This window comes from Chaetomium fimeti (genome assembly GCF_033439085.1).
Source record: "Chaetomium fimeti strain CBS 168.71 chromosome Unknown B0H64scaffold_1, whole genome shotgun sequence".
In the NCBI taxonomy this organism is placed as follows: Eukaryota; Fungi; Ascomycota; class Sordariomycetes; order Sordariales; family Chaetomiaceae; genus Chaetomium; species Chaetomium fimeti.
Window position 1 is genome coordinate 1,623,516 of NW_026944329.1, and position 22,826 is coordinate 1,646,341.

Genomic DNA, 22,826 nt, shown 5'->3' on the forward strand with positions numbered 1-22,826 from the left:
GTTGGCTTCCAGGTTGAGACGCGTGTGTTGTTGATGAAATTAATAAATAGAGAGAGGGATGGGTTGCTTGAAAAGGGAGATAAACAAGAGGGGAATGAATGGATGGATGCCTTAGGAACCGTCAACCCATTGATATCGCGTACTTATGTAACAAGTGCCTAAGCATGTACAGACCTACCTAGGACCTCCAGGCAGGCAGATGGTGAGGACTGCCGGACCTATTTAGGGCTGAACGGCTCCTGCCGGGGATCTTAGGATGTCCGAAGACCGAGCCAGAAGGAAGCAACGCCAAGTTAAGATTAAATGGTGCCAAGAGATTCCAGTCCTGGCTCTTTTTTTGCCATCTGGGCCGTTCCGCGATGCAACTTTGGAACCTTCCTGTGGATGTACGTAGGACTTTTTGTCCAGATTACCTACGCTCTCCCTTTACGGAAATACCTACGGCGCTGAGCCCCTGTCCGCATTATCTCCCTCCTTGGTTAGGACAAACGATCTCACGCGGACTTGAATCTGAAATGGTCACGCTTCCTCTCGTTCTGTCGAGTCGTGGGCTGCTCAAAGTGTTTCCCAAAGTGCAGCAGCTGTTGTCCGAGTCCTCTGTCAAACCCCCAGATTAGGTGTTCCAGAAGCGCGCCTAAAAGCCCGCCACAGGGATCGCCCGCCACATGGATTGTCAGACACGGCGCAACACGACCGATACGACGCAAGCGCGGACACGGGGTGGAGAAAGTCCCCGTTGGATCTGGGGCTCAATGCAGGCATCTCAAGTCTCAACCCAAGTCCCCCGCTTGTCATTATCAGCAAATATTGTTTTATCAACCGCAAGTATTGCTTCTCCCCGCTGTTGTTCGAGCTCCTCAGAATTCAAGCAACAAAATCAAAAAGCAATGCGACGAAACCGAGATCCTTGGCAGGCTTTGACTCGGTGGGTCCATTAGCGAGGTACTTTCATTTTCCCAAAATGGTTAACCCAAGCGGGCGCACGCAGGGAAGAAGGAGGCTCTGGTCTGGTTTGTCGGAAAGGCTCAGATGTCTGAATCAGCATGATCCATTCCACTTTCTTCGTTTCCCGCAAGGTTGTGATGCCGGTCATGACTCACTGTGCTCATCTTTCCATATTCAGAGAATATCTCGTGTGGTCGGCGGATGTACAGTTTACTCGAGTTGAATGAGCGAGGGAGCTTCCCTCGTGTAATGAGGTACAGTGTAAAAGGGGGCTGTCAGGGGCTGCTTTCAGGTTGCTTTTAACTTTTTGACATGGCGGGGTCACACAATCTTGGATGTGGTTACTTTGTCCGCGAGTGGTTTCGCCCAGTACGCGACTCGCCCCAGAAACCACCCCACCAATAGATATTTGTCCCGCATTTCAGCCTCGTCTCAGCCTTGCAGCCGGACCCGCACGCAGCAGCAATTGCACAGGTTTTGCCGGCTCCAGGACACAACGCGAGGCAGGAGCTTGAGTCACCCCGCGCGAGGATTCCCACCCGCAATTTTGATGCAGAGAACGTGGATCCTCGCCCTTCGGTCTGCCCGACCACGACGAGGACTAACTGCGGCATTGACAACCCTCTCAACAACAGCTTGCGATTTCGAATCCCGACGATTTTTTACGCCGTCATTCCTCCGAACGTCCCCGACCTCACTGCAAGAGCCCGACCCCTCCAACAACAACCCCACCACAAGCACAATGGCGCCAAAAGCCCCCAAGTTTGAGATCAAGTCTGTTGTCCTTTTTCCCTAACCTGGATGATCCCGAAGTGCACGCCTAACCGCCGATCCTATGTAGGACCCCTAAGGGCACTCGAGACTGTGCGTTGCCGTCGGAATTCCCTGCCCCACCACGGAACGGACGATTCTGATATCACGCCTAGGGTCCGGCCCGGACATGGTGCTCAGGGAGAAGATCTTCAAAACCATCACCGATGTCTTCAGTATGTGCGGGCAGGCAAACCATTGCTGGGGACTGGGCTGACGGACCGAAGAGCGCCACGGCGGCATCACCATCGACACGCCCGTGTTCGAACTGAAGGGTTAGTGTTTCTCATTACCACTACGGTTGTGCTGTCCATATATAATAATAGACTTGCTAACGGTGACTAGAAATCCTCGCAGGTACATAGGAACCGCACGCGACCACCGATCGATGTCCCGCTGACGGGGCGCACAACTAGGGAAATATGGCGAGGATAGCAAACTCATTGTGAGCCCTTTCACTCTGCTCATATGAATCTCGGAGGTTGGCCGATTCTTACCGTTCAACAGTACGACCTGGCAGACCAGGGTGGTGAGCTCTGCAGCTTGCGATATGACCTGACCGTCCCATTCGGTATGCCCGTAACTCGACTCTTGACTTATGACCGTGATGCTGAGAAACGACCCAGCCCGGTACTTGGCGATGAACAAGGACGTTACCCAGGTCAAGCGCTACCACATCGCGAAGGTTTATCGCAGGGATCAACCGGCAGTGAAGAAGGGCCGCATGAGGGAATTCGTCAGCATACCCCTTTCTAGCGCATGCGCCGGGTATTGAACTAACAATGGAATAGTATCAATGCGAGTATGTGGTGTCTTTGCCTTTCTCCAGGAAACGCTCCTTTTTCGCTTGATAAATTGGGCGTCGAGTTAACGACTTGTCCACATTTAAATAGCTTTGATATTGCCGTAAGACGCCACTCCTCTACATGAGCCCTCACGGGTTTCGTCGCGCGACTAGACACTGACCACATTGCTAGGGCCTGTACGATCCCATGATTCCGGATGCCGAAATTGTATGTCTGGCACTGGTCGGGTTCTCAACCCCGTCATCACCGGCGCTAGGCGACCTCTGAATTCTAACCCTAGAACAGATCAGAATCATCAATGAGGTTTTTGAGGGTCTTGGCTGGCAAGGGAAATACACCATCAAGCTTAACTCTCGGAAGATCCTGGACGGCCTCTTCCAGGTTTGCGGCGTGCCCGACAACCTTATCCGCCCCATCTCTTCTGCCGTGGACAAGCTGGACAAGATGCCCTGGGCCGATGTCAGAAAAGAAATGGTTGATGAGAAGGGGTTAGCACCAGAGGTCGCCGACAAGATCGGTGAGTGGTTGGAATCCTCGCTCGTTGAGTTTGGCTAACCAGGAGGATAGGGAAATATGTGGTACTCAAGGGGCAGCGAGACCTCATCGAGAAGTTGAAGCAAGATGAGGATCTGGCGGCAAATCCGTCGATGCAGCAGGGCTTCTCAGACATGGACTTGCTCTTTACTTATCTGGAGGCGTTCAATGCTGCGCACAGCGTCTCCTTTGATCTGTCTTTGGCGAGAGGTACGTTGGTGCTCTCCGAGACTTGGCAGTTACCGCCCGCGACCTCTGCTAAACGCTAATTTTTATGGTGCAGGTCTTGACTACTATACTGGTGTCATCTATGAGGTCGTAACGGAAGGCTCTGCGCCTGCGGCCCCCGCTTCAGGGGACGCTAAGGACAAGCCACCTAAGAAGAAGAGCGGCAAGCCCGGCGACCCTGACGAGGACCGTTCCGACGACCCGACCCTCGGGATAGGTATGCTTCCTGTAATAACCACCCTGGTACATATCCGCTGACATTTTCTAGGATCTGTTGCCGCTGGTGGCAGGTTAGTCGCTCAATACGACGCATTTGTCAAATTCACACTAACCCCGGCGTAGATACGATAACCTCGTGGGTATGTTCTCCGGGAAGACGCAGGTCCCGTGTGTTGGCATCAGCTTCGGCATCGACCGCATTTTCTCCATCACGCAGGCCTCCCAAAAGAAGAAGGAGAGGCGGAACGAGGTTGATGTCTTTGTCATGGCGTTCGGCAGTGGCAAGGACTTCACCGGGCTTCTCAAGGAACGGAGTCAGATCTGTGCCCGTTTGTGGGATGCAGGCATCAAGGTCGGTCACAATGGCGAAGACTAGGTGAAACCGAGACTAATATTGAACAGGCCGAATTCCTCTACAAGGTGAAGCCTAAATTCCAGAACCAGTTCAAGGCCGCGGAATCGGGCGGTGTACCATTTGCCCTCATCCTGGGCGAGGTAGGTTCCGCTGGGTTACAGTCTGTTGCACGCCAGTCATCTAATGCCTCCAATAGGACGAACTTGCCCAAGGGAAGGCGAAGCTCAAGGAGATGGGTCTCCCCGAGGACCACCCATTAAAGGAGGGCGAGCTGATCAGCCTCGACAACCTCGTTGAGGAAGTGCAAGCACGGCTCGCGCGGAAGCAGGAGCTCGACAGTATCATCCAGCAAGCCGAGGGTCTGAAGGTCGTTGACGGGGTCAAGGGCGAGGAGGTCAAAGCCGCTGCAGAGACGGCTGAGACTGCGCAGTAGAGTGCCTTCCCAAAGGCACGGTAGGATTTGAGTCAAGTCCACCGATGTCCGCGAAGTCTTGGAAAAGCCGTCCTAGACTAACTACCGGCCAACATGGCTGACCATCAGCGACTGGCGTGATTCCCAATGGAAAACATAGACCTGGCTTCGTCAAAAACAGACTCCCACGATTCTTCACTCTCTTCTCTCCGTCCCCTGCTCCTCGCCTTTTGAGACGGTTCACTTTTAAGGAGCTGCACACCACACCACGCAGTCGAACGAGTTTGTTGAACCGTCCACCGCTCTCAAAGTCAAACCGCGTTTTTCTTGGCAGGGTCAATGCGGGCGAGTCTAGCCAGAGCGCGTGCTTGCGAGTCGAAGCGAAGTGGGGATGCCTCTTCGATGTGCATCCATTCCATGCTGCGGTGGGTGGGTGGTGGCTCAGGGTGACGATCGTGGTGGTGATCGTGTGGCGCCGTGGATCTTCCTGCTGGCCTGGCGATGTTTGTCGGGTCACAATTGTCATAATTGGCGTGCCGTGTTTATGTCTGTACACAGTACGTATGCATGAGTTATGTGTGTATGTGTGCAGTAGAATTGTGCGTGTTTGATTCATCCCAGTTGGACTCTTCTAGCTTGCTTTCGAGAAGATCGCGTCGGTTCCGCCGGGCGAGCCACCTCGGGAGTCGGTCACGGTCATGCCGGGGACTCGGGGGTGATGGGGGGGTTGGTTGGGGACGGAAAACAGTCCGCGCTGGTCGGTGCTTTGGCGGCTGAGACACGGAATATTGGCAATCATCGTTTTTTCCTTTTTTGTTGTTTTTGCTTGTTGGCTTTCGAGCCCAACCTAACTACCTTACCTATCTATGTGAGAAAAATGTAGTGATGTCGTGTGTATTTAGAAATAGTCGGCCGTGGGTACAGTGAGCAGCTCTTCTCTCCCCTCAATGCGAAGTGATGCTCTGATACCATCTCAATGGCGATTGGTGTTGAAGACGTCGGACGCCGCCGAGGGGGAACCTCAATGGGTTTGCGAGCAGCCATCGTGCCCATCTAAACCATCTCGGGATTAGTTCACTCAGGGGAACAGCCAAGCTTTCCCTTTCCAGGCCTAGGGCATCAGGACCCAAGAGCCAGGCTCGAGCCCCCTGCGGCACTAGCGGCAGCACGAGCCCTCTCCGGGTCCCTGCGTTAGTGCATCGACGCAGGACAAGCCCCCCAATGCCACCCGACCTTCCCTGAGCTGCAACGCCGTTTCTCTCCCACACAACGCCACCGCGAAAACCGTGCTGAAAATGCCTCTGGCGTCATGCAGCTAAAGGTGGGCTCGGAAGATCCTCCTGGTTGCAGGTGTATTCAAGTGTTGCCCATCCCCTTCCTGGGGTTTCCAAGAGACATCTCGTGGGGGTTGTTTTTTGCTTGTGCAATTGAATTTTGCAGCGAGTGCGTTTTGTAGCTCGTCCACTCCTTCGGCACCCGCGAATCTATTGTTGTTTTTTGTTGTCGTTGTTGTGCCTCCTCCATCATAACTGTACTTGTCCGCTCGTTCCCGTTCTACACAGTGAGGAGCGTTTGTTCGCCATTGGAATCCAATTCGTTTCATCCAGTCGGAGCTGTGCCGTCGCCTAACGGCATCATCAACAACACACGCCTCCCGTCTTCCGTCTGGACCGTGTTTCGCCACCTCCTTCCTTCCAGAACTATTCGGCGGATTTATCAAACACTGCCGTTGTGGACAATCCTAGTCGAACCTCGTGGGAACTCTGATTCCGATCAGCCTAATATTTAATGTTGACTGCGAGTCGCGAGCCAGATTCCCAAGTCCGGGTCGTGTGCGACTCTCGTTTTGAAGACGAGGGCGATCACGTTGTCCCGGTGCCGATCTGAGCCGCAGGCCTTACCAAGATCACTAAAGTGCCCTCACACGTGGTTGAAACTCCCAAGAAGGACGGCCAGGCACGCCAGGGTCTCCTTTCCAGTCTGCTGGGACCAGCCTCATCTTGGAGTGTCACCGTCGAATCCACACCAATTCCGGTTGGCGAATTGCGCTGGTTGCCGGATTCGGCGATCATCTCCATCGCCTCATTTACCCAGTAGCAGGGCGCATGCTTGTACGAGCTGCGGGGAGACCAAACACGTTGTGGGCTCCGGGCCGGTTTCAGTTCAAGAGCAAGCCCTCAGCTCTCTTGACGATTTCTGGTGACGAACCACGAACCTCGACTCTCTGTTGTTCTGGGATTATCGTCGGCGGATAGTTAGCAACCATGGGCGGACTCATACCTCTGATGCTCGCCTCGGGCTCACACACCACGAGTTCACGCACGAGTTTACGCACGAGCTATATCGCCCCGTCCCCCTCTCAGCCGTCTTTCCGGCGGCAGTCAACTGGAGGCGCGGCCTTTTCGACGAGCCCAACAACGCCAACCTATGCAGCGAGGCCAAAGCCACCGAAGCGCTTGTCACTTCCCACGCCCGCGGCTATCCCGGTGTTGCCGTACACGAAGGCAGAATGGAGGAAGACGATTGCCGAAGTCAAGAGGAAGTACTTCGGCAAGAGATATCGCGCATGCTCGGCAAGATGTATCGAAGTCCTCGAGGGCATCAAGGACACCTCCCAGGTTGAGCCGGTATACCTGATCTACCTCCACTTCTACGCGGCGACGTCCTTGGAAATCTGCGCCCGTCCGCTGCCATCCACAGCCCCTTTACGGGCCACCCTCCTCCAGCAAGCCCGCACACACTTCGAACGGGCCTCGGTCCTCATCAACGCTGCCGAGGAGTCCGTCCTTAGGAAATTCCGCCCCGGCTCGGTCGGCTCATCCCGCGGTTCCAGCTGCCACTCGCCCTCCAGCTCCATCAGCTCCTCGCGCGCCTGGACCCCAGACACCGTCGTATCCTCCCCGACCGACTCGGTCTACTCCATGGATGACCAAATCCCGAAACCCCCGCAATCCCCGCCTCGACGCAGCAAAAAGGTCTCCTTCTCCCTCCCCAAAGATGCCCCCTTCCAAATCCCCACCTCGGAGCCCATCATCCGCCCGGACTCGCCCACCCTCGGCTTCGACGACGGCTTCTACCACTCCAGCATAGCGTCACCCACACCACCAGAAGACCTCCACCCCCCCGCGCCCTTCAAATTCCAAGAGATCGAACTTCCTTTACCCACAATACTAGAACAGACACTGGAAGAGGAAGAAGAAGAAGAAAGGACCGAGGACAGCGACGAGTACTACGACCCCAAAGCCGCCTACCAGGTCGCGCGCTCCGTCGACCGCTGCTGCGAGCACCTCGCCCACCTGCGCGCCCAGCTGGCGCGCCACTCCACCAGCCTCGACCAGCTCCTGCTCGCCCAATCACGCCCTTCACCCAACGCCAGCAACGCCAACGACCCGGCGAAAGCAACGACCGCCGCCGAGAAGACGCCAAGGGGCAGCGAGGCGCGCGCGCAGGACCGCCAGGCCCGCGTCGAGCGCCTGCGCAAGACGGGCTGGCAGCGCAGGCGCTTCGATGCCGCGCCGTACGAGGCGCTGTGCGAGGCTGTCTTGGCCGAGATGGCGTGATCCCGGCGAGCTGGCTGATCGTGCTTGTTTTTTTGCGGTTGGGGTGGGAGGCTGTTTATGAGTTTATGAGGGCGTTTTTTTATTGTTGTTGTGCGTGGCGTGGCGTATTGGAGGTGTTTGCCTACCCCCCTGCCTGCCTGTCTGCCTGCCTACTGGATGGTGGGGGGGGCTGTGGGTGAGCATCTGTTTGGGGATTGTTGTTGGGACTGTATTTGTTACTGTTGTATATGGTGTGGACTGTATCAGTGTTGTGTAAAAAGGGTGGGGTTGAGGGATCCATGTATAGACGGTTGGGTATTACCATGGGGGTGGCTTGTGCTTCGAACTTATGGTTCTTGCTTGTTGACATTATCGTCTTGCTGAGGACGGGCCTATAGAAAAAGGGGGTGTTGACCGGGGAGGAGCGGAAGCTGCGGAAAGTGGGCGGTGGTGGTGGAAGATGAAAATGTACTTAGAATGCGAGTTACATTTCTCGTTAAATATACGTACCGGTGAATATGATAATTATATCCCTACATACCTCCCTCGGTACCTACCTTACCTACCTTGTGAAACCATGGAAGTCATGCAACCCCTCCGTGCGCAAGTTGGTTGTGCGTCTTAGTCAACCCCTTTGGATACTCGCCGCCTGGCCATCATGTGATAACCCGTTTCCCCCTCTATTTCAGAGCCTAGCTGGCCATTGGCTACATGGAATTTGAGGCTGCGATTGTGTTTGGTGGTAGGCAATTTGCCCTTAAGATACATCCAGGACATCAGACTTCGCCGACACCGAGGGGCATAGCCGTTCTCTTACGTTGAAGCGTTCTGTCCCGGTTCAGGGGCTAATTTGGAGTTGCAAAGATCACGATAGGACCCGTTACTTTCACTTGGAAAAGACCGAATCTTCTAAATTAACCGGTTTGTCAACCAAAATCGTCGAAACGAAAACCAGGTCGCAAAATAAACCTCGAGATATCAGCACATTTGAAAGCAACCCACTCCTCGTCCAGAACTCAGAGTAGGGGGTATGGAGAAAGATTCCCTCCCAGTCCGTTCGAACAACCTAGTCCTCCCAAACCATCCGGCGTTTTGGTATCCGCCTATATTCAAGCTACGGCGGTGTTGTCCCCCGTCCCTTAACCCGTCTTCGAGGCCTCCTCGGTCACCTTGAGCGTCTCCTCCTGCTCCTTCATCTCGCGCACCTTGGCAAGAACCACCTCGCGGAAGATGGCGCCCTTGATGGTTTTGGATAGCGTACGTTTGCCGCCATCGCCGCTGCTGCCCGAGTCCGCGGCGGGAGCACTGGGAACGGCAGCAGAACCACTGTCCGAAGCATTGTTGTTAGCGCTAGAGGAATGGGAATAGTGGCGCGATTGGTCCGCTGCTAACGTGGCGTCTTTGGGCATATCCGAATTCTCGGGGTCCTCCTCCTGAATCTTGAGGGCCTCGATCCGGTTGGCGAGCTTGACCATCTCAATGCCGCGGCGCAGCCGCGCACGGGTGAGGTAGGCGCGGATCTCGGGCAGCAAGTTGTGGTCGGAGGCGTTCTGGCCGCTCAGCCACGGATGAGCGAGGGCGCGCTGGTAAGGGAAATGTCAGCTACGGTAATTGATGATGCCCATATTCAGGTGCAGCGGGGACTCACGTCGCTCGACCAGCGCTCCTCCGGTTTCGATCGCAATAGCCCCATGATGAAGTCCTTGGCATCCTCGCTCACGTCCTTCCAATACCGCTCGTGGAACACGACGCGGCAGGCACTGCACTCGTCGATGAGATCCTGGAGGTTCTCGGAGCGGAAGGGCGGGTAGCCGCAGAGCAGCGTGTAGGTGATGATGCCCAGCGACCACATGTCGACGGGTTTGCCGTGGCCCTGCTTGAGCATCACCTCGGGCGCCGCGTACCCGAATGACCCAGCCATAGTTGTGAGGACCTCATCCTTGGTGCCGAGCGTCTTCGCAATGCCGAAGTCGGCCAGAACCAGATCCGAGTCTAGGTCCTTGGTGAGGTAGAGGAGGTTCTCGGGCTTGAGGTCTGTTCCACCATTAATTAGGACACGTGCGGCCCGACGGTTTGCGCGATGCCACTTACCACGATGGACGACATTGTTCTGGTGCAGGTAATTGACCGCTTCCAAGACCTGCTTAATGGTTTGAGACCCATCCTTCTCAGTGAACTTGCCCTGTTGGCAAATCCGATCGAACAACTCTCCACCGGTCGCGAGCTCCGTGACGATGTAGTACTTGTCCTGAGCGCGGGAGGTATTAGCTTCGGTGTCCGCCTGACGTTGTCCGGGGGTAAAAGGAGGCGACATACTCTTGATTCGAACCAGTCCACAAACTTAACAATGTGCGGGTGCTGGAGTCGCTGGAGCATTTCCAGCTCGTCGAGGACCATGCGCTCATTGCCCCGGACGACCTTCTTCAAAATGATCTTGATCGCGACCCGGCCATCGGGACCCTCTGCCTCCCTGACGATGCCATACGTGCCGGCGCCGAGGGTGCGCCCAAATCGGTACTTGGCCCTAGATCACGCCGTGTTAGGGGGGATGCGGGGCAAGAAGCCGTGAGGGAGGGGTAGAGAGGCGCACTTCTTGTCGTAGCTTTCGGGTTGCCCGTGGAGGCGGTTCAGCATGTTCGAGACTGCATGATATTCCTGTTAGTTTCTGCGCAGAAGGTCGCATATGGCTGACCGTGATAGGGATCGCCGCCGAGACCAGGAGACAAGAGACAACAAACAGACCGAAGCTCGCGAGCGCCTGACGGATCGAGGGTGACTTACAGCTCATGATTGCGAGCTTTGCAAAAAAGAACAAGCTCCAAGCGGTCGAGTCGAGGCAAGTAGGTATTAAACTGCACAAAGCCCACGGTTACTCAGTTCCGTTCGTTCGATGCGTTGTCGGTGTCGGTCAGGGCAGCGCCTTGGCTATCTGGCTGTGTTGCAGGTGGGGAGATTCCGCGGGGGGGGCAGAGGCTGGGCGGAGCGGAAGTGCACGAAGCGGGAGTGTACGAAGCGGCTGAGGAACCTGGAAGCTGACAGGTTCGAAAAAGGCTTCAGATAGGTACGGAAATTGTTGATAGGTCGACGACCCAGGTCGGAACGCGCTCTGAGGGAGGTGAAGAGGGGGCTTGGCAGCAATTGGGCTGGACGAGGGGTAATGGAACCTGAATGCACTCTTGAAGAACCCCGCCAATCTCCTGAAGTCTTTCCGCTTACGGTAGGGACAAGAGAGAGTGTGGAGAGGGCAACTCGGTTCGGACTCGCATGAATAAATGGAGTTTCTGGATGCCGTTGAGGCTCACCAAAAGGCACAGGAGTGACAGGATTGACAAGTGCCACAGCTAGAGACTGCCTCGCTGGGCTTCTTTTTTGGAGCAGTTGGTTCCAAGCTGCGGCTGTGAGAACATCATCAGGTCTCATGCGTTGGTTGCCATGTCTGGCTGTGCCTTCAGGTGTGGGTCGGTCACCCCGCCAAGCCGCACCTGCGGCAAGGGTCTCAGGACCCCAGGAGGCAAGACCACTCAGATCTCGGCTCTGTGGTGCTCTTCATCCCGAAAACTTGCGAGTGTCATTTTCTGAGCTGACAGGGTGACAGACCCATGATGATGCACAAAGGTCCCCAACCACCTAAATCTTCATGTACATACGAGCGTTTGTGTCTCCTCTCTTGACCGAGATTTCGTCGGTTGGTCTCACAGGGAATCTACCGATGCTAGTGCGAGTGTTAGTCTCACCAATGCTGTGGACTGCACCGCCTCCCTCTAACGCCCAGTAAGGCACAGTGGAGAGGCACCCAGGGAGCCATTGGGTGGTTTTTGACGAAGGCGGTGATACCGGGCGCTTCCACATGGCAAACTGCTTCCTCAGAGAAGGGTGATACAGCAAGTTTGTTCTATCCCAGCGCGCTGTCGCTCTCCGCATGGATTTCGCCAGTGGAAAGGTATTGTGTAGCTATCCAAATGCATGTCACAGCAACTGTCTCATGGAGGCAATGCCTTCGATTGAGCCGTAGATAACCTACCTATCTTGATCATGTCTTGAGCCGCCTCTCAATACCAGCCAATGAATGGACAGCGTGGGCTTCCCAACCGGGTTCCTTCCTGCTGGGTCTCGCCAGTGACCTCTAGCTCAGGGACGTTCGAGGGTAAGGTGTTGGAGGCTGGTGGAGCCTTGCGTTTTGGAACCACGTCCGTCTTTCCACCCCGCTTACTTGGTAAACGCGGTGCTTTTCCATGACGAGCCGGGCCAGCCCAAGCGCGTTCCTACGGCGGTTTGCCTTGTCACCAGCGTTCCGAGTGCTCAAAGCGCAATCGGGTCACGGCCCATTACCCAATTGTTACCCTGTCGTTATTCAACCGGTTTGCGCCCCGCCGAACTAGGTCGCCGCCAGAACGGCCCCATTCATGACTCGGACAACGACCTGATGTTCCCCGCCCCCACTTCCTCGAGTTGTCTTTCTGCCACTCCCTCGCATCAGTTATTTACCTCTCGGGGTAATTTCTACCATTGAAAATGACCGTGCCCTTTGCTGCGAAACGGCTGGGTAAAGAGCTCCAGAAGGTTAGCGACAGCACGGACCATGACGTGTATGCCCCTCTCTAACAATGTGTTTCTAGATCAGCAACTCGCTGCCGCCAGGTGTCGAGCTGGTTTCGGCCGAGAACTTTGAGGAGTGGCTTCTGGACATCAAAGTGCTGGACGACAACCCGCTCTACCAAAACCAGACATACAGGCTGAAATTCCGGTTCGGCCCGTCATACCCAATTGGTTTGTCCTACCGCCCTCGCGGCTGGGGGTCGGAGCGAGACATTGACTTTCACTTGTAGAGCCGCCCGAGGTCGTCTTCGTTCAGCTCCCCGACCGCCCGATTCCGATGCACCCCCATGTTTACTCGAACGGCATAATCTGTCTTGACCTCCTCGGCCAGCAAGGATGGAGTCCGGTGCAAAACGTTGAGAGCGTCTGCATGAGCTTGCAGAGTATGCTCACTGGCAATTCCAAGAACGAGCGACCCCCGGGAGACGAGGATTTCGTCCGCGTGAACCGCCAACGACCAAAGGACATTCAGTTTTACTACCATGACAACGATGTCTGACGCACATCTTGTGTATATTCTTCAAGAGCGGTATTAATGTCTGTCATCTCGATGAACCTCGATATTTTGACTTCAGGGATTTGGGCGTTCGCTTTTGGCGGCTAGGAGGTTTCAAAGTCTTTGACTGCATTATGAAGCGAGGACTGCCTCATTTCGTGAATCCGACAAGGAGATTTCGCATTTGCGGTGGCGCACAGCATGTCGGAGGGTTGAGGCAAACTCGTCTCGGCTATTTTGAGGAGGAGAGACACAAGGGCATCAGGTTACTAGTTGGATGCCAGAACGGGACAAAAAGTTAGATTTGATAGCGATACGTATCTAACGATCCCGATAGCAGCTCAACGGAGCTCAAAATGGCACGTGAATGGCTCAATGGGGAGAGGTCGGTGAGGTTGCACACCGTCGCACCGTCTTACCGTATGCCGATCACCTTGATGAGCAAGGTGGAGCTTGGGCCAATGCCAAGGCGCCTCGGCATTCCTCCAAGAACTGGGACATCACCGTGTGGCTTTCGCAGCGCCGAGTGCCTAAGGATCCACTCAACGCCGGAACACCACATGGAGAGCTCATTATCATCATGGCTCCTCGTGCGGGGTTCGACACGGAGCAGGTCCACGACAGGGCGCGCAAGGACCTGCTACATCTCCTCGAGGGAGTAAGTCGATGGATCCGGTTTAAACGCACCGCAGCTCACGCTTAGGTTGCGATGTATGTACCTGCTGGATCGCTGAGACTGACAGGCAGTGCGCCCCCCCTAGGTTCGCGGCAAGAAGAACCTCGTTATTGAAAAGGAGCTAGCCGGCCCTCTCGGTGTCGTGGTTAAAGCCTCCACCCTGCGCGACTACGGCGTCGACAATTTCTTCTTCCTCGAAAACAAAAACACAGACACGAGCCAGCGAAACATCGTCTTCATCGCCCGCGGCGAGTCCGCCGGCAACGCTCATGCCATCGCAGGTGAGCTCATATTCCTAGCTCAAAGCTGCGGCTCATTCGAATTACCGGTACAATTACTGGTACGCTTCTCGTTTGTGACGAGGGTGTACAGTATTGGGCTCTCATTCACCTGGCACGCTGCAGTCACCTGAGCCGTGTGCCAGTCCAGCGCTGGTCGGCATGGTCGTCTTGACCAACATAAGAATTGGCAGCCGATGGCATTGTGGCATGCTGACAACCAGCAGATGAGATAATCCGGCTCCAGCGCGAGAGCCAGTCTCCCCACGAATTCCACATATTTTGGGTCCCTCGGCGGACATTGTTATCAGATAAAGTCCTGGAGGAAGCCGGCGTTCTGGGTGATACCAATGTCGCTGAGCTACCTCTGTTCTTCTTCCCACTAGAAGACGATGTCTTGTCTCTGGAGCTAAACGATTCCTTCCGGGATCTATACCTCGCGAAAGATCCGACACCGGTCTTCTTGCTCGCTCGCGCCTTGATGGGGATACAGCAGAAGCATGGTCTGTTCCCGCGCATCATTGGCAAAGGTGACAATGCCAAACGTGTGGCCGACCTTTTGTCTCGCATGCGACAGGAACTCCTCGCCGGCGAAGACGCAGGCGAAACGGACAAGGCAGGATTGAGTCCCAGCACTACCATCGAGAACGTCATCATCATCGACCGCGAAGTCGACTTTGTGACGCCCCTCCTGACACAGCTGACCTACGAAGGTCTCCTGGATGAGGTGTTCGGGATTCAAAACAACCAGACCGATGTCGATTCGACGATTGTTGGTGCCGCTGCACAGCCAGCCGGCCCGGGTACGTCGGCAGCGGCACCGCCGAGCAGTGGGCAGTCACGGAAACGTAAGATCCAGCTCGACGGATCGGATTCGCTGTTCGCACAGCTCCGCGACGCGAATTTTGCCATCGTTGGCGGACTCTTGAACAAGATTGCTCGGCGGCTGCAGAGTGACTACGAAAGTCGGCACAGCTCCAAAACGACATCGGAGCTCAAGGAGTTTGTAAAGAAGTTGCCCGGATATCAAGCCGAGCAACAGAGCCTGAAAATACACACGGGCATGGCGGAGGAGATCATCAAGTACACACGTACTGAGAACTTTAACAAGCTGCTGGAAGTCCAACAAAACCTTGCGGCAGGGGCCGACCCCTCGTCGCAATTCGATGCGATCGAGGAGCTCATTGCCCGCGATACTCCGTTACCCCAGATCCTCAGGCTGTTGTGCATCTACTCGTGCATTTCGGGCGGCATCAAAACTAAAGAAATGGACCACTTCCGGCGGCTGATCTTGCAGGGTTACGGATACCAACACATCCTTACCCTCCACAACCTAGAGAGGCTGCAGATGTTTTTGTCAAGGTCGTCCCCCTTGGCGTCCATGATACCCATGACCGGCGCTGCGGGCGGCCAGGGCAACAAGACAAACTACACGTATCTCCGCAAGCAGCTCCGGCTTATCGTGGACGAAGTCAACGAACAAGACCCCAACGACATCGCTTACGTTTATAGCGGCTACGCGCCACTCTCGGTCCGGCTTGTGCAAGCCGTGCTGCAGAAGCAGTACCTGCTCTCTATTACACGAGGCGGCGGTGCGGGCGGTGCAGGTGGTGCAGCAGGTGGGGGCGCGCAGGGCTGGCGTGGGTTTGATGACGCCGTCAAGCATGCCCGGGGCCAGACGTTTGACGAAGTTCAGAAAGGCGAGGACAAGGCTGTCAAGGCGCGGGCTCTGCTGTCGGGCAGTGGCGACAAGAAAACCGTTTTCGTCGTGTTCGTGGGCGGCATCAGTTTTACGGAAATTGCGGCACTGCGGTTCCTAGCGAAGCAGGAAGAAGGTATGTTTCCTCATGTTTCAAGCTGCGAGTAGAGGGATTTGAATTCTTCACACAAGACCTGGATGACTGACTTGTATCCTTTGTAAACAGCCCGGCGAAACATTGTCATTTGCACGACTTCGATCATCAGCGGGAATAGGATGATGGATGCCGCGATTGAGACGGGAACATTCGAGAAGAGCACTCCGCCGCAGGAACCAGCCGCTCCATAAGACCGGAATAAACAAAATGATGATGGTGTTAGGTAGTTAACGGTGTGCCAGTCCGGCTCGGGGGGGTTGGATTGTCTCAGAGGATGTGACCGAGGTCGTCGTTCATCCGGCATTCTATACAAAATACCGGGCTTTCGAGAACCGTGGTGAGGCAAACGTAGCTTCGTGTCTAATCGGAATACTTTCGTACTGCACAACGAAACAATCCAGTTATCTTCTCGTTCGTTCCGTGTCGAGTCTCAAGCACAGACAGGCTGCATGTTTTGCATGGAGGCGCTGTCAGGGCCCCTCACGTGATGGTGCCATACCTGAAATGGCCTATTCGATGCACGGAGCCAGCAGCACTTGGCGCTGCTCCAGTGGAGTTAAACCGCAGTGTCTCTCAGCGCGCAACTCCTCGTCCCACCCACCAACACAAGACGACGGCCACCCCGGGGCGTCGAGGCCCAATTCTTCAATGACAAAATTTCCTAATTTGTATTGGTGAGATTGGAAACGCAACCGACTATTGTTCTTAGCCAACGGGACGGGGGTGAATGGAAAGCGATATGTGTGTTCGAGGTACGGTGCACTCCCGGGAATTTTTGGAAATTGGGGATGGATGGATGGGAAGCTTTTTCGGAGCACCCGCCCGTGGATCCCATGTTTCCCCCAAACCCATGACACCCAATTTACACATATCTCGTCCATCAATGTTTCAAAGATGTCATGCTGATGCGTGCAAAAACAGAGATTCAGACCCTCTCTCTCTCGTAACCGCATTCGACGTACAATCGGCAATTGGCTCATAAACCCGGCTTGTGGTACCTTGTTGCCCTTTAGCTCCCTTCTTCACCTGAGTTAGGTACGGGGGGCTATATGGCTCGGGGGCGAGCGGGAACCCGTCAACTTCGGCGACAACCCCGATCTCTCCCACATATCGCGAAAGCCCAACCACCAATTTAGTGGTCTGTGGTCTCCACCGATATAATGGGAACTCCTTCGAAACCCCGCACTAGACAGTCTAGCGGTTCAGGAAAGGGTCTTCTCAGAGGAGCCAGGGATACCGACTCACGCCGCTCACCACGCACTTTACTTGCCAGTCCCGCCAAGCCCCCATCACCTCCCGCCAGTACGGCGTCGGATCCGGAAGCGGCCCCGAAGACGGTCCATCACGATTTGACTAACGGTTCCGAGGACATTGCTCCTGAGATCGTCGTCTGGACCGAAAATATGGACAACATGGTAGTGGACTCGCCAGAGTCGGCCGTCCCGACCACCCCCGCCACTCCGACCTCGGAAGGAAAGGCAGTGTATGTTCTGTCTCCGTTCTTGTGTCCCTTCCATGGCCCTCGTTGCTTCTCACTCATTCTCTTTGGTTCCTGATCTCATGCGAAAAGGATGTTTGAACTCCCCGTTTCCATATCTACACCCATCATTCTAGTCCTTATGTTGGAGCTCACTTCTTACGAATATACGCTGAACCGAACGATAGCACACCCGTACCTCCCTCCACAGCGACACCCCTGACCGCGACGCTCTCGAATCCGATACAGAATGGAACGCCCGTAAAAGAGTCCTCATTATCATCACTATCCTCATTATCCTCTATGTCCGACCAAAACGATTTCTCGTCCCTTGCACTGTCCGGATCGAGCAAGGCTACTACCCCTGTCGATGGCGACAGCTCAAAAGAAGCTCTAGCGGCCGGTGTTGCTCGTTCCAGCCAGCCGATAGACTCGCCGAGGCGGAGGTGGGATGTACGACCCAAGGTTTCCATCCCCCCTGATCTACCACTCTCCGAATATGCGATGCAGTGCGTTGCGGCTGCTGAGGCCTCGAGGCTCAATCCCTATTCACTCCACCAGGAAGAGTACTTAATGCTGCGGGACCATATCAGCCACACCCAGGTGACGACGTACTTGAACATCAGGAACGGTATTTTGCGGCTCTGGGTCCGAAACCCACAAATACCTGTTACGCGTGAAGAGGCTGTTGGCTGTGCGAAGGACTCGCGGTGGTTCGACGTCGCCAGTGTCGGCTACGACTGGCTTGTCCGCCGTGGCTACATCAACTTCGGATGCGTCGAGGTGCGGTCATCACGTAAACACGGCAAGCAAAACGACTCTTCCCAGCGCAAGCAGAAAACTGTGGTCGTAATCGGCGCGGGCATGTCCGGTCTCGGCTGTGCGAGACAGCTCGAGGGGTTATTTGCACAGTATGCGAAGAAGTTTCGCAGTCGAGGCGAAGAGCCGCCTCAGGTGGTCGTCCTCGAGGGCAGGGATCGGGTTGGTGGCAGAGTCTACTCTCGGGCCTTCAAGTCGAGGCCGAAACAAACTCCGGACTTGTTTGAGGGAAAGAGATTCACAGCCGAGATGGGAGGTATGATTATCACCGGGTTCGAGCGAGGTAATCCGTTGAACATCCTTCTCCGGGGGCAGCTGGGCCTCGCCTACCACGTTTTAAGGCCGGAAACAACACTCTACGATCCCAACGGCAAACCAGTAGATCTACATCGAGATCAGCTAGTCGAAAATCTTTACAACGACTGCCTCGATCGAGTCAGCGAGTATAAGTTCAAGCCGCCAGCATCGAAATTGATCGAGGCCAACAGAGACCTGATTGACGAGGGCAAGGACAGTTCAGCCGAAACACATAAAACAATACGGCAAGCGGAGGAATCCGCTGCAGCTCAGCCATATGCTGCACCCGTGTCAGAGCAGAACATTGCCCCGCGGGTAAACCTCGTGCCGGTCTCGACCGACCGAGCAACCGGAAAGATACACACAGAGCCGGGGACGCCAGGCGCTCTCAAGGCAGCCCACAAAGCAAAAATGATAGGCTGGACACTGAAGCAAGGCGTCAGTGACGACGCAGACCTGGATATCGAGACAGCGACGAAAGAGCCCGGCGCTACTCTCGGGAGCGTAACGGACAAAGTAATTGCCCAGTACAAGGACCTACTAGACCTGACTGCGCAGGACTTCAGGCTCATGAATTGGCACATTGCGAACTTGGAATACAGCAATGCAACCAATTATCGCCAGCTCAGTCTTCAGGGGTGGGATATCGACGCTGGCAATGAATGGGAGGGGAGTCACTCCATGGTTGTCGGCGGTTATCAGAGCGTTCCGAGGGGGCTCATGCATTTGCCTACTTCCCTAAACGTCAAGCAAAAGTCGCCCGTCAACAACATTTCATATACGTCTGGTAGCACCGCAGGCCCGGCAACGGTGACTTGCGAAGATGGCACCACCGTAGAAGCCGATTTTGTTGTTAGCACAATCCCTTTGGGGGTGCTGAAGCATGGAAATGTGAAGTTCGAGCCGCCTCTCCCGTCGTGGAAGTCAGACGCCATCGATCGCCTTGGATTTGGCGTCCTGAATAAGGTGATCCTCGTGTACAAGGAGCCCTTCTGGGACGAAGACCGCGACATTTTTGGCGTGCTAAGGAGCCCGACCATCCGGCACAGTCTAGATCAGAAAGACTACGCCTCTCAACGGGGACGCTTCTTCCAATGGTTTAATGTCACAAGGACCAGCGGCTTGCCCGTTCTAATAGCGCTCATGGCTGGCGATGCGGGGTTCGACACCGAGCAGACTTGCAACGACGACCTCGTCGCTGAGGCCACCGGCATCCTCCGCGGCGTTTACGGGTCCCGCGTCCCCAATCCCATCGAGGCGGTCGTCACGCGCTGGGCTTCGGACAAGTTCGCTCGCGGCAGCTACTCATCCGCAGGCCCAGACATGAAGGCCGACGACTACGACACCATGGCCCGCCCGATCGGCAACCTCTTCTTCGCCGGTGAACACACCTGCGGCACACACCCGGCCACCGTCCACGGCGCGTACCTCTCCGGTCTGCGCGCGGCCTCCGAAATCCTCGACGCCATGATCGGCCCCATCCAAGTCCCCACCCCTCTCATCCTCCCGAAAGACGCCTCGTCCGTCCTCGGCACCAAGCGCAAAGCCAGCTCCCTCCTCGAGGGCGGCGGCGGCGTAAGCGGCCCTCCCCACCCCAACCACCCCAACAACAGCAACAAAGACGCAGCCCAAGCCCGCCTCGAAGCCTACGAGACACGCCTCTGGGAGCACATCGCCGCGCAGCTCGGCCCGCGGCCGCTGCCGCCCGCAAAGCCCGCCACCAACGCCTACATCTTCTACAGCAAGGCGCACTACGAGGACGCGCGCGCGCGCCTCGACGCCGCCCGCCGCCCGGGCAAGGGCAAGCCCTCGGCCAACGAGGTCCGCGTCATGAGCGCCAAGATGTGGCGCGACGCCGCCGACGACGTGCGCAAGCCGTTCCTGGACGCCGCCGAGGAGCAGAAGAGGGCGTATCTCGCTGCGCTCGAGGCGCATAAGCTGGCGGCGGCGGAGTGGGATGGTAAGGCTGTGGAGGTGAGGGAGGGTTGGGTGGCGGCGAATCCGGATCCGGGTGGTCCTGGTGGTGTTGGTGGGGGTGGGAAGGGGGAGGTGGAGGGTGGCTTGGGGTCGGCGAGGAGGAGTAAGGTGAAGGTGGAGAGCTATGCGGAGGTTGATAGTGAGGCAGATGGGGAAGGGGTTGATGACGGGGAGGTGGGAGAGGAGATGAATGTGGATGTGGATATGGTGGGGGCGAGGTTGGTGGGGTAGGGGAGGCGACAAAGGCGTGAATGGTATAGGGGTGGTGTGTAATTGTTGTGTGTGTGTTTGTTTGCGGTGTGTGTTGTGTATACGTTGGTTTTTAAAGGGGGCCGCTGGGCCAACACCGTGGGTGGGCGTCATCGGGCATCGTGTGGCATTCATTCCATGCATTTCGGGGACCGGGCTTGCGGCTGGCTGGCGATACTCGGGTGTGGAAAGGACGTGGGTATATCTTCAGCAACATCACAATGGAAACCCGAACGTATTGCCTATTCTTACCAAAAGCAGTTTGCCTCCTCCCGTGATACCACCGGAGATATCCGATGGAACTCGGGCGGCGCTGAGCGAGGTACAGATTACCCGTGAAGCGTGCCGGTCGTTTTGGGCTTGGGTCGTACCCCTAGTGACCAAGAGGAAAGCAGGCTTTGCCCCCTTGCTCGACGAGCGAGCCAAAACATTACAGGGTGGCCACGGTATCAGCATATGGGCAAGGAACTTGGTATTCGGAAGGCGTTGATACACTGAGGGCCGGATGCAGCGCGAAGGCTCTGCTACTTGATATACAAAGGGAACACACCCTTCTCTTTCTCCCCGCTGTGGTCTTTTCTACGGAGGTGAAAAAAGAAGACGAAACTCCTCACCGCCGCAACCGCCCAAACCCCCGCTCGCTGCACGTACCCCTCTCTGTCTGCTCGGTCTATGGGAATTATGCGCTCTAACCCGCTTACATATCCTCCGAGGCGGTGGCACCAGTGATAATTTCGACCAGCTCGCCGGTAATGACGGCCTGGCGGGTGCGGTTGAAGAGAATCTGGTACTTGCTAATCATCTCGCCGGCGTTCTTGGAGGCATTCTGCGGGAATTAATGTCAGCTATGCATGCAGGGTAAATTGTCGAGATGAAAAAGACTCACGTCCATGGCGTTGCGGCGGGCAGAAATCTCGCAGGCGTGGCCCTCGGACAGAGCCCAGTAGAGGGAGTTGGCAAGAGAGTACTCGCGGAGGTTGGAGAGCAGCTCCTCGTCGACCTCGAAGGCGGCGAAGTTGGCTAGATGATAGGGTCAGCGCCTTACTCGGCCGATCGCAGAGTAATACTATCAAACATACGGGACGCAGCAATGGCCTCCTCGCTGTAAGCCGGGAGAACGGTGGGCTCGTAGCTCTGAGCGTTGAGGAACTTGTTGTAGATGATCTCAACGTCGGAGTAGTCGCCGGGGAGCATGACAATCTGGTCGGCGATAGCCTGGGCCTCGGCGAAGGTGGGGACGTCCTTGCCAACGCCAGCGAAGTTGAGAACGATCTCCTTGGCGTTGGTGCGCTGCAGCTGCGAGCGGCACTTCTCGCCGAGAATCACGAGGTCGAAGTTGGAGTCCTCGAGCGCCCTCCGGCGGATGTAACGAGACAGACCGGAGTGGACACCACCGCAAAGACCCTTGTCGGAGCTGCAGACGACCAGCAGCTTCTTCTTGCCCTCGCCCTCGAGCGGCTTGGTCTCGGCCGATTCGAACACCTGGTTGCTGGTCTCGCCGTACTTGCGCGAGTCGGTCATGGCACGCTGCGCACGCGTCAACTTGGTGGAGGCGACGATCTTCATGGTCTTGGTGATCTTCTCGATGTTGCGAATCGACTTGAGGCGGCCCTCAATTTCACGCAGGGTCGCGTAGGTGGCTGTCGGAGCTGCCGCTCTACAGTTGGTCGTCGTCGGTTAGCCCGGATTCTCCGTCTCTGTATCCTGCTCCCCGGCTCCGTTTGCTGCCACAGCCCGATGTCTCCCACCAGCTTCCTAACCCTCCCTCCACCTCCTCCATCCCCCTCCAGATCCACCACCATCGGGAGGCCCATTGAATGACGAAAAAGGTCGGACTCGGAGTGGGAGGACACATACCGGGACGAAACGGCAGCACCGGCCCTCAGCGCCGGGCGGGCAGCTCTGGACAGCATGGCGAAATGGGATGCTGCACGAATTCGAAAATTGCCGTCTCTGCTGGCTGTGGCCCCGATTGACCACGGTGTGTGCTGGCGTCGATTGATCGGGGAGTTTGAGGTCAATTGAACGCAAGGACCGCAATTGGCGTGAGAGGTTTGCTGAGCTCGGCTCCACTTTCGTTCCGCTTCCTGTTCGTGCTCGCTGCACCCGCTGCCCGTTTTCCCGGCAGCTGGCGATTGGCCCGGTGGAGACGACCCTCGTCCGCTGCAGTCGCTGCGACACCTTCCGCTCGCTGCTAGCTTAGTCAGGCCAGCGACGCTCGGGCCCCCATCGGTCCATTGTGTTGTTGCCCATAGAA

The 22,826-nt window shown here is 56.2% G+C and overlaps 7 protein-coding genes across 7 annotated transcripts; 5 read left to right on the forward strand and 2 right to left on the reverse strand.

Annotated features, from left to right (window-relative positions):
• Positions 1 to 1,687: 1,687 nt before the first annotated feature.
• B0H64DRAFT_414302 (uncharacterized protein) lies at positions 1,688 to 4,330 on the forward strand (the record flags this gene model as incomplete). Its single annotated transcript, XM_062805023.1, has 15 exons — positions 1,688 to 1,719; positions 1,787 to 1,809; positions 1,872 to 1,931; positions 1,983 to 2,030; positions 2,172 to 2,200; positions 2,263 to 2,326; positions 2,382 to 2,491; positions 2,733 to 2,768; positions 2,847 to 3,078; positions 3,129 to 3,305; positions 3,379 to 3,540; positions 3,592 to 3,613; positions 3,666 to 3,894; positions 3,945 to 4,037; positions 4,094 to 4,330. The coding sequence occupies 15 exons, from the start codon at positions 1,688 to 1,690 to the stop codon at positions 4,328 to 4,330; spliced, it is 1,554 nt and encodes a 517-aa protein (XP_062663800.1).
• Positions 4,331 to 6,480: 2,150 nt separating this feature from the next.
• On the forward strand, positions 6,481 to 8,047 carry B0H64DRAFT_11558 (uncharacterized protein). The gene has a single exon (XM_062797861.1). The coding sequence runs from the start codon at positions 6,574 to 6,576 to the stop codon at positions 7,867 to 7,869; it is 1,296 nt and encodes a 431-aa protein (XP_062663801.1). The 5' UTR covers positions 6,481 to 6,573; the 3' UTR covers positions 7,870 to 8,047.
• A 759-nt stretch (positions 8,048 to 8,806) lies between these two features.
• B0H64DRAFT_11592 (kinase-like domain-containing protein) lies at positions 8,807 to 10,578 on the reverse strand. Its single transcript, XM_062797865.1, has 5 exons — positions 10,439 to 10,578; positions 10,165 to 10,372; positions 9,940 to 10,096; positions 9,497 to 9,882; positions 8,807 to 9,431 (listed from the first exon to the last, which is right to left on the reverse strand). Exons 1-5 carry the CDS (start codon positions 10,480 to 10,482, stop codon positions 8,988 to 8,990), a joined length of 1,239 nt encoding a protein of 412 aa, XP_062663802.1. The 5' UTR covers positions 10,483 to 10,578; the 3' UTR covers positions 8,807 to 8,987.
• A 1,417-nt stretch (positions 10,579 to 11,995) lies between these two features.
• B0H64DRAFT_380492 (ubiquitin-conjugating enzyme/RWD-like protein) lies at positions 11,996 to 13,344 on the forward strand. The gene is made up of 3 exons (XM_062802741.1): positions 11,996 to 12,408; positions 12,465 to 12,615; positions 12,675 to 13,344. The coding sequence occupies exons 1-3, from the start codon at positions 12,361 to 12,363 to the stop codon at positions 12,941 to 12,943; spliced, it is 468 nt and encodes a 155-aa protein (XP_062663803.1). The 5' UTR covers positions 11,996 to 12,360; the 3' UTR covers positions 12,944 to 13,344.
• B0H64DRAFT_448450 (Sec1-like protein) lies at positions 13,297 to 16,098 on the forward strand (the record flags this gene model as incomplete). Its single annotated transcript, XM_062807050.1, has 5 exons — positions 13,297 to 13,329; positions 13,383 to 13,598; positions 13,702 to 13,897; positions 14,122 to 15,729; positions 15,820 to 16,098. The coding sequence occupies 5 exons, from the start codon at positions 13,297 to 13,299 to the stop codon at positions 15,939 to 15,941; spliced, it is 2,175 nt and encodes a 724-aa protein (XP_062663804.1). The 3' UTR covers positions 15,942 to 16,098.
• An 812-nt stretch (positions 16,099 to 16,910) lies between these two features.
• B0H64DRAFT_369559 (flavin-containing amine oxidoreductase-domain containing protein) lies at positions 16,911 to 20,551 on the forward strand (the record flags this gene model as incomplete). The annotated part of the gene is made up of 2 exons (XM_062802037.1): positions 16,911 to 17,233; positions 17,365 to 20,551. 2 exons carry the CDS (start codon positions 16,911 to 16,913, stop codon positions 20,549 to 20,551), a joined length of 3,510 nt encoding a protein of 1,169 aa, XP_062663805.1.
• Positions 20,552 to 21,025: 474 nt separating this feature from the next.
• Positions 21,026 to 22,684, reverse strand: B0H64DRAFT_380507 (ATP synthase gamma chain mitochondrial precursor). The gene is made up of 4 exons (XM_062802742.1): positions 22,427 to 22,684; positions 21,649 to 22,226; positions 21,456 to 21,589; positions 21,026 to 21,395 (listed from the first exon to the last, which is right to left on the reverse strand). Exons 1-4 carry the CDS (start codon positions 22,480 to 22,482, stop codon positions 21,267 to 21,269), a joined length of 897 nt encoding a protein of 298 aa, XP_062663806.1. The 5' UTR covers positions 22,483 to 22,684; the 3' UTR covers positions 21,026 to 21,266.
• Positions 22,685 to 22,826: the final 142 nt, after the last annotated feature.